The 10,052-nt window shown below is 35.1% G+C and overlaps 1 protein-coding gene across 1 annotated transcript in view; it reads left to right on the forward strand.

The window, feature by feature from the left end:
• The first annotated feature begins 8,686 nt into the window (after positions 1-8,686).
• LOC129228427 (transcription elongation factor S-II-like) overlaps positions 8,687-10,052 on the forward strand; it is a 26,221-nt gene continuing 24,855 nt past the window's right edge. Inside the window, exon 1 of the mRNA XM_054863106.1 lies at positions 8,687-8,752. Within this exon, the coding sequence (XP_054719081.1) occupies positions 8,687-8,752 (66 nt within the window). The remainder of the gene's footprint in view (positions 8,753-10,052) is intronic.

The following is a 10,052-nucleotide window of genomic DNA, read 5'->3' on the forward strand; positions in this document are numbered from 1 at the left end:
AAAATATGTGATGTTACTCTTCTAATTACCCCCCACCCCACCCCGCCTGTCACAGACTGGCACAATTTCTTGAATCCCTCTTGCTCTCACAGTGTGACAATATTTGTGGGTGGCTCCTCAGAGAAATAATGAATTAACTTTTTTTTTTTTTTTGCTGGGAAAAAATTAATTTTAATATGTTTTCAAGAATTTAGCTTTTTGTAAGTTGAATATCTTTACTTTTAAAATGTTTTTAAGTATGGATACAAAAAATATTTTTTAAAAAATGTGTTGACTATATTTATATCTCTTTAAAAGTGTTTTACGTATTTTTATTTACTACTTTTTGAATTAGAAGCATGATTAGCTTTGTTATTAAAAAAAATCTCAATGAAATTTTAAAAATCAAAATTATGCATGAAAATAAATTTTTTAGTTTCTTTACGCAGAAGATCTTGTCTTGTCTCATCTTTGAAAATAGCTTCCGTTGAATATGTTCTGAACCAGGAACAGTTATTTTCTTCCCTTTAAGCTTCATGTTAAACAGTTATACAGCAAGTTTTTTCTTACTACTTTTCTTACTGATCTACGATCTCATTTCCCTTATTTTTTGGAAACATTAAAATTTCCCCCAAATTATCTTTTTCCTACGAACATACGAACAATTTTATGCCTTCACCGATTGCAATATGCATGATAAATTATCGATATTCATAATTACACTTTGCCCTTCTATAAAATTGCTGAAATTCATTTTTCTTTTGGAAGGCTTTTAACTAACCAATAATCCAAAATTATGATGTAATTTGTTTTAAACTTTTTTTTTTCTTGTTACATTTTTACCTTCTTTTAGAGAAATAGCAATCATGTCTTTCAAATTATTTAAGCTTCATTTCCAGTTTGCAAGTAAGATATTTTAAACCAAATTTTAAAAATCCAGTTCATTTTCATCAAAAATTTGCAGAAAATTAATTTTCTTTTAATACCACCCAATTAAAAACATAATTTACTGTTTTTAATGCTTAATATTATTGTTATCATTACCTTTTTTTTTTTCAATGTTCGAATGTTACTTTATGTTTAAAACATCAAAATAAATTCTCTTTTCTAAAAGCTTTAAGCTCAAATCTGCTATAACTTTGCAATATTTTCAGTGCTAAAAGTCCTTGCTAAAAATTTTGTATATTCTATGGTTTCTTGATTTTTAAGGATTAATATTCTTGTTTCTGAGTTGGCAAATATGCTTCATACAACTGTATAATAAGAGTTTAAAAGTGTGGTGTGTGTCGAAGAACAAGCATATTTGCTGCCAAAGAATTATGCGTAGTTAAATTGTATGCATGATTGCAAACAGACCATGAACAGCCAGTGTAGCAGCATCAGGGCTTTGTTCACCCGTTATCCACAATGGTTTGCATTAAAATTTTCACTAAACTAATTTCATAGAACTTTAAGAACATTTATTCACACATAGTCCCAAAACTTCTGTACAATATATACAAGCATAAAACAAAAACATCAATAAATCACCCTATCAGTCATAGCCAGCTCACAACGCCGCTGCTCTCTGTCGAACCTAAGTCACTTAGAGTTGAATCTCCAAACCATAGTTACGTATACGTATAAATGCTACAGTTATGTATATATACTAATTCTGGAGAAATGCCTCATTCTTTCCCAGTTCATTTGTAACTATGGTCTGGAGATTAAACTTGAAGTAACTTGATCATGTATTCTGCAGAACATTTTTGATTAAACAAAAACCTGTTGCTGAGTGTTGGAAAACTTCTTCATGGCATGCAGGAATAATGTAGGTGCTATGCAAATCTAAGCAATTTTAAGAAATTTCAATGAGAGTTAAGAAAATAAACTACCATCAGTAGCAGAGCAACCCTGAAGACATGATTTTATTGTGAAAGAAAAAGAAGGAGGGATGTTAAAAAGCTTTATGATTATGTAATTTCTGTGTCATTCAGAAGCCATAGTAGATATATATATATATTGTTTTTGTTGTTGTTTTTATTCATTAAATCTTACATATACGATCTCAAAATTTTATGTATGTACATTTTGTGTAATAATAGTATAAAAAATGTGTAACATTATCATTTCAATAAGAAAAATGTGTGAAAATGGTTTCTAGAGTATTAGATGTGATGAAATAAATTATACTCATCTCACAAACATTGTCTTACTACTTTTATTTTCTCCATTCAAAATAAACTGTTAGATAACTTTTCCTGGTGACAAATTCAAAGAATCATTGCCATTTTAAATGTTTTTTTTTTTTTTTTGCTTGTATTTTTTCAGGAATTTTCTTCATGTTTTTTTTATAGACTAAATAGGACATTTTTATTTCCTTCTCGTATCCATGCTTAAGTTTTGTAAAATGCTTATGGTCTGTTGAAAGTGATCAGTAAAAATGACGGGGATCTCTTGAAGATTTGAAAACAAGATCAATGCATCCAATGATTTTGTTTTGGAATGTTTCCATCTGATTTTAATCCCTAAACTGAGCGGACATATATATACGACCTTTTGAAATACTATCGTTAGTGTACAATACTTTCATTGGTATCACTGTGCTGTTACTAGTAAAATTATCCCCCGAGCATTAGAATGCATTATGATGACCTAGACAGACTGGAAACTATGCTATTTCAAACGAGAAATTGTAGAAGGGAATATTTCTGAAACGAGTGAAAGTAATAACAGCACAGTTATTGCTTGTATATCTGTTCGAGTAAAACCTTTTGGTTTTTGTGTTTTTGTTTACTCTTTGTAGCTGGAGCTTTATGGGGAGGGGACAGAACATTTTGGAAGTTGTAGCTAAAACTCGATTTTAGGCAATTTTTGGTGTTACTGGAAGAAGAGGAAGTATTCATACCCCACCAAGATAATTTTTTATATTGAAATCCTAATAATTCAAATGTAGGTGATCTTCCTTGACATCCTTGGAGATGGGGTTCGCCAATGCTCCCCAGGAAATTAATGGCCTAAATATGCATATATACAAATAAAAAAAAATGGTCACATACACAGTGACATATTTTCCGGTCAACGTAACTATTCAGCCCATATCAAATTCCAAATTTGAGAATTTTTACAAACCCAATGTTTCCAGTTTTGCAAGTTTGGGAGCTCGTCGCAGTGCTTTTTTTTTTTTTTTTTTTGAGGGGGGGGGGATGCTCATTTATCACAAGACTTTGTAAAACATTAATCATGTGCATTTTTGAACCCCCTTTAGGGTCCCTCATTGTTGCAACATGGTAAATCCACCACTGGTAGGTAAGCCTGTAGATGTAGAAGAAAGTAAAAATGATTAATGAAAAATAATTAAGATACCCTAAGAAGTAACTGTTCTACACTTCCATCAGCGGGAGTCCAATTGAAAGTTTGATAAAAATCATCTAATGATAAATTGAAAGAACAGTCAATTTAAAAATGATAGAAAAGATATGAGGCATAGTCTACACAACTCAAAACAATTAGGGGAGCGCATGGTTTTAACAAAATTACGCAAAGATGTATGCTAAGAAAACTTTATATGCAAATCAGTGTTCATGACATTGAAAAACCAGAAAACGAAGATAAGGTCAGAAATCGGGATGTTGCAGAAGCGTCTTTTATTGCTGTAACTGTGAAATTCGATTGTGCAGTTTTTTCTTTTCTTTTTTTTGAGACAAGGTTACTTGAGAATGTTTCAAAAACGTGATTTACCGGAATCCATGACATGGCGTGTTGTAGGCAGACTGGAATCGGGCACACATAACATAGTGTCGCGGACACTGTTGAAGTCAACAAATGTGTTGTTGCAAAGCTGTGGAATCGATTCCAAGAGACAGGAAATGTTAGACGTCGACCAGGGCAAAGTTGGCCGCATGCCACTACAACAACTGATGACCGGTATAAACTGTTAGCCCGTTGAAACAAAAGAACATAGAATGCTTCGCAGCTGCAAAGGCAGTTGCTCTCGGCTACAGGACGAAGGGTATCCAGCCAAACAGTACGTAATCGGCTTCATGAGGGAAGGCTCTATGCACATAAGCCAATGGTCTGCATTCCGTTGACACCACGCCACCTTGCAACCCGAAGAAGATTGGCTGCTGAACATCGAGATTGGGAGCAACATGATTGGAGCCAAATGCTGTTTACAGACGAGTTCCAAATCAGTCTGGAGTGTGACACCCAACATGTTCTGATATGGAGGGAGAGGGGCACTCGAAAATAACCCTGCATTTATTCGTGAAAGATCACAATACAGATAGTACAGTAAAGTTAGACCAAAAAATGGCCAAACCCAGACATCCAAAAAAAAAAAAGGTGAAACCTGTTGCAAATTACTTCTTACCCTTCCAGCAAGAAGGGGTAAAAAGTCCCAGCACTTTGCGCGTCGGGTTTTGGGGGGAAGGGGGGGGACGAAATTATCCTCTATTTAAATAAAAATAATTTCTATTAGTTAAAAAAAAATTCTCAAACCTCGCAAAAACACACTCTATAATAGTAAAACAAACTCTCACAGAAAAAAATCTAATTAACAGGGGTGCACAGGCGGGGGGGGGGGGGGGATGGGGAGTGGTCCATAAAGCAACTTTGCGTCATTGGAATTTTTAAGGCAGTTTTTTCAAGGGGCATTTCTTTCTTTTTTGAGGACTTTTATTCTGGATGGGTACTCCGTCACACTTTAAGGGGTGCGCCATCGCTTTTAGGGGGGGGGGGGGGTAACCCTGAATTTACATTCTAAAATCAACTATTGCACTGAAGTTTACGAAAAAATTTCCCTGACTTAAACTTTTCCGAAGTACAAAATGCCTCACAATGATATGGTAATGTCAGAATGATAATTCTAAAAGATCTAAGCGAGCTCAGTAACCAAATTATTTGTGACTGGAGTTATTAAACTGTTTAGAGCGCTGCAAAACAAAATTCCTGTGCAGCATAAAAAAAGTCCAAATTGACCAAAGTTTCCCTACTTCTTCTTGATTAACTTACTTCAACTTTTTTACAATCTTTTGCCATCACCGTACGGGTGGGACAAACCGGAATTGCCAATAGTGAGACGGGCAATGCTGCAATTCTGCGCCCTCGAAGTCGGTGGGGGTTCTCATTTGCAAACACCAAGCTACCTCTCTTTTACGCACCTGGTTATGTGAATTATGCTAAATATGCGGACATATACTTGCAACACTATCTGAAACCTTTCAGTACATTATGCGATAAAAAAATTTTGATCACATCAAACATCAGCTATCCAAAGATCTAACGCAGTGACAAATTCAGGTGGTCTAGAACCTGTAGTGATTCAACGATAGAACAAGTCTTGATGAGCAATACAACAATAGAATGCTAAATATTAACACCTTTTTAGCTTCCTGTTTGGAAATCACAATCCGTTTCTAAAGCCCCCAGAAGTTTCTTCCCTCTCAAGTTGGTAGTGGTATTGCTCGCTGATGATAAGGTGAGTTGCGATGAGACCTTTAACGTTCAGGTAGTAACATCAAAGAAAATTGAAGGCAAACAATTTTGTAGCTTTTCTTTGTAAAGGAGGTAAGCAGTTATGTCTTTAGCTTCTGTTACGAGAGTAGTTACTATCTGTAAAGATGTGCAAGTCCAAACTATCTTTTACACCGAATGGTATGAACAGTAAAGATGGAATAATAAATTGCTAAAAACTTCTGGTACGAGTTATGCGCTGATCCTCCATCAGTATTTGATGAATCTGGTTTCAGAAGGAAAGAAATCCTATATCGTTAAAGTGCTATTATCTGAAGCAAAAGGTTCATCCAACATCACAGAACAAACAACTGGTGTCATATATGAGGCAGTAAGGCAAAGGGATGTAAGTGGACATTTTCAAGTTTTGAATAAAACGCGTTTTAAATATAAGATTCTAGGTAGGCTTTCATTGATTTTCTTTTCTAAATCATGCTGTATAGAAGCAACTACCAGGTCTACTAGTACCATTTCTTGCTCCATGATAGAAGAGAGATTCACCAACCATTTGCACTGGTTATCTCCAAATATTTAATTTTGCCACTTACATCCCTTTGCTTCTCACTGCCTCATATGTAATAGATGGAAGATACCTGCTTAATCATACTTTTTGGTAATGGTATGTAAGCTTCAAGGAAATGTGCCAGCAATGCAGTGTATAGGTCACTTGTGTAAGGATGGGAAAGCTAGTGTCATTTTTGATGGGTGCAAAGAAAGCACCACAGAAATATAATCTGCGTCCTATTACAACAGCCAAGCCTCTGCTCTAGAAGACTTTCTGCGTCTCAAATCTTGTACTTGCTCTGAGGGGTTCATTGGATATAGTGAATGTTAGAAAAGTCTGAAAGGACTGAAGTGCTCAATTATATGCACAAACTGTGTTAGACATAGCTGCAACAATAACGATTTTGCTGAGGATCTAGATTCCAAAAACCATCTTGATAACAAAGACTTTTTGTTACAAGCTTAGGAGAAATCATTTGAAAGCAAAAAACAGCTCAGCGTAATTTTTCTGGCCATTTAATCAAATGTGCACCATCAGAGGAGGTGTGGGGGGGGGGGGGGATGGATAATATTTTAGTATATAATTTCATTTTGGGAGGTGAGCTACTGTTCTTATGGGGTGGACAGAACTGATTTAATGCATTTTAGATTTGCATGAAATAATACTTCTACTTGAAATAAAGGGGGGGGGATGAGTATTTATTTTATTTGGCGGAGGGGGGTGTGCTGTATCTTTGAGAGGAGGTGCACCATCGCTCTTGGAGGATGGACACACTTGATTTCTAACTTTAACTTAGCATAAAATAATGTTTCCGTATGAAATGTATGGAGGGGGTTCGGGGGTGCTGCTTCGTTTTACGGGGATAGGGGGACTCTGTAGCATTGGTGGGTTATGTCATCCCTTTTGGGGGGTCAAACACCTTTAATTTCATGCATTTAAATTTAGTATAACATAATATTCTCACTTTAAATTTACTCTAAAAATTCTGGAAAAATACCAAAAACAGCAATTTTTAAATGCCCCCCATTCCAAAACCCGACGCACAATGGGGTGGGTAATAAACAATTTGCACCAGGTTTAGCTTTTTTTTTTTTTTTTTTGGATGTTTGGGTCCGACCCCTATTTTTACTGTACTAAGATGGGTTGGTTGGATGGTATCAGGTGGAATCAGCGTAGGCGGACTTACGGACCTGCATATCATTCGGATTGGCACATTGACGGGCCGAAGTTATGTCATCCCTAACGCTGGAGCCGTTGGAGATTCCTTTGCTTTCCAGGATGATATTGCCCGACTGCATAGAGCCCGTCTGGTGAAGAACATGCTTGAAGCTGAAACAATGCAGCGTATAGAATCGCCGGCGTGCTCTTCTGACCTGAATCCAATCGAATATGTTTGGGACATGCTCGGACGACGCATTGCTGAGCGACCAAGGCCACCTGTTACTGTTTGAAACTTAGAGATTGCAGTTCTTGAGGGGTGGAACAGTATTCCCCAAAGTCAAATCGATAACTTCATAGCATTCATAGCAAAGAGGTGTGCAGAAGTCTTAGCTGTACGAAGAGACCACACACCCTATTAATATTCATACATCATGTCTAAACGGTACCTTTTTTCATCGTTTACATGTAACCAAATTGTTGGTCTAAATCATCTTTCATGTTTTTTTCCATATTTTCAAAGAAGTAGAGCGTAATTCCAAATTTAAGTCTTTTTTTCTGAATTGGACATTGATATGCGTGTACTATCCATTGTATGCCAATGTGGAGCAGTATCGCTTGGTTTTCTTCACTTTTTTGCTTGCTCCCCTAATTGTTTTGAGCAGTGTATGTCAATCCAAGTGAGGTAAGGGGTCCCTATTTGCCTAAAGAAAGACCCCCTCCCCCATCTCCCTATAGGGAGGTTAAAAATCCGCTATGAATTTTTGAGCATCAAAGAATCTGTGCCAAATTTGGTATAGCTACGCTGGTGTACTGTATGCTACTACAAAGCAGCGTATAAGTGAGCAATGCTAACTCTGATTAGCAATCTGATGTTTAACGAAAACGTTTAAAGAAATCAACATAAATATTTTTATGTTATCCACTTTAACAACTGCATAACTTTTTAACTCACTTAAAAGATATATATATATTCCTAAAAGGATAATCAACGCATCTTATCAGTTTATATTATTTCAAGTTGTGTTTCTGAACACTGCTGGATGACTAATGACTGCAAACTTTCGATCCATCCTTGTCACAAAATTCTACTCTTAACACATCCATTCGAATAATGAGATCAAAGAAAATTGCTATTGTTTTCAGCTTTAGCTGTTTCAAACTGATCAAATGCTTCAAAATTAGCTGTCTATGATGAATTTTGAGTACAGTCTCCATAGATTAAAATTTCAATGTTGTGTTTACTATCCCAGGGTTCGTACGCTCCGGGAAAACCTGGAATTGTCAGGAAAAATGACAGATCAAAATGTCAGGAAATTTTCCAAATTTGCCCCCCCCCCCCCCCCCAAAAAAAAAAATTTCCGCAGGGAATTTTGTTCTATGAGTTCTAATCTTCATTTTTATCGATATTTCCTTTAAAAAATTGTGAAAATTTTGATGCAAAATGATGCTAGCAATAAAAAGAGTGGCGACCCAAAAAAACTTCACACAGGCGCCATTTTTGACCCTCAATAGTTCCCAAGAAAAAAATCCTCGGGGCGAACAGGTATTATGCACACACTCAACAGGGAAGATGACAATTTACTGCTTCGGAAGCACAAGCCTGAAGATGGCAGGGTGAGGCCAGTTCACTGTTCACTCGCGCGTGATTTGACGGAAATCGGTTTAAAAGCGCCGTTTACAAAGTTACACCAATTTGAAAATTAAATAAAAAATCAACGCATCTCTTTTGATTTCAATTAAATTACTGATCTAACATTTTTTTATTGCCCACTTCTATTTCACTTCTTAAAATCAATTATTGTACTGATTTTATAAGAGAAACTAGTGCTTTTTCTAAGGCTGAAAACAAAATAATCTCAAATATTTTTTTCACCCGTTTTCTGAACTTAAAATGGACATCAAGGGGGAAAGAAAACAGTAATCTAAATATTAACTATAGCAAAATTACTTAAAGCTGTAATATTTTTTTGTGCAGGTTTATATAAATAAGTAGAAAATATTTGTAAAAATTCTTGTTTTCTTTGAAGTTTCCTTAAATTATCTTGAATAAATAATTATTTCTAATTTTTCAACTTTATCTACTTTGGTATAAATGTCAAAAATATGCAACTAGTTTAAGACCTTTGGGTGGAACTTTGCAGGTTTGGCAAAATGCTATAATTACTTCAAGAGGAAAATAATTAAGTCGTAACTACAGATAAATGAATAAAAATTCTTCATATGTTTTAAATAACATATCTGTGAGCACAAAAAGGTTTCAAATGTTTGAAGACAAATTCTTTTTGTACGTATTAATGTAGTTTTTTTTCTTAGGGTACATTTCATAGAAATAATCCTTTCTTATAGAAAAGGTTCTGGAATAAATTTGAAAGAAAAAAATATGTATAATGTTTTTCATATGTTATGTTTTCAACTATTTTATGAATGTGACGCTCAAATACAATATTTTACGAACAGTGACTTTTATTTGAATAGAATGATAACACATAAAAAAACACTTATTACCATTTATGCTACGCATGAAGTCAATCAAGAGCTAACGCTCTAATTATTTAGTTATTAAGAACCCAATCAAAAAATAATGTGCAAAAATTAACATTCAGGCACTAATACTTCATAATGCATACATACACTTGCTGAGGTGAGGGTCTACAATTTTTACAACACACATAAATTCTCCCCCCCCCCCCAGAGCACCGTTTAATTTAACTGACTCTGCTTTCATTTGTTAAAAAGCATCAGTAATGATGATATTATTAAATAAATTGAAAAATGAAGGTATTTTTTCCCTAAAAAAGGGGGGGGGGGGGTAATGAAAATGTTCATTTTACTTCATACAATAGCCGAGGAAGCTCCATAGTGTGCAACTAATTAAAAATAAAACTCTACGTTTTCACAATAATCTGCGAAGTAC

The sequence above is a fragment of the Uloborus diversus genome, chromosome 8 (assembly GCF_026930045.1).
Source record: "Uloborus diversus isolate 005 chromosome 8, Udiv.v.3.1, whole genome shotgun sequence".
Taxonomy (NCBI): Eukaryota; Metazoa; Arthropoda; class Arachnida; order Araneae; family Uloboridae; genus Uloborus; species Uloborus diversus.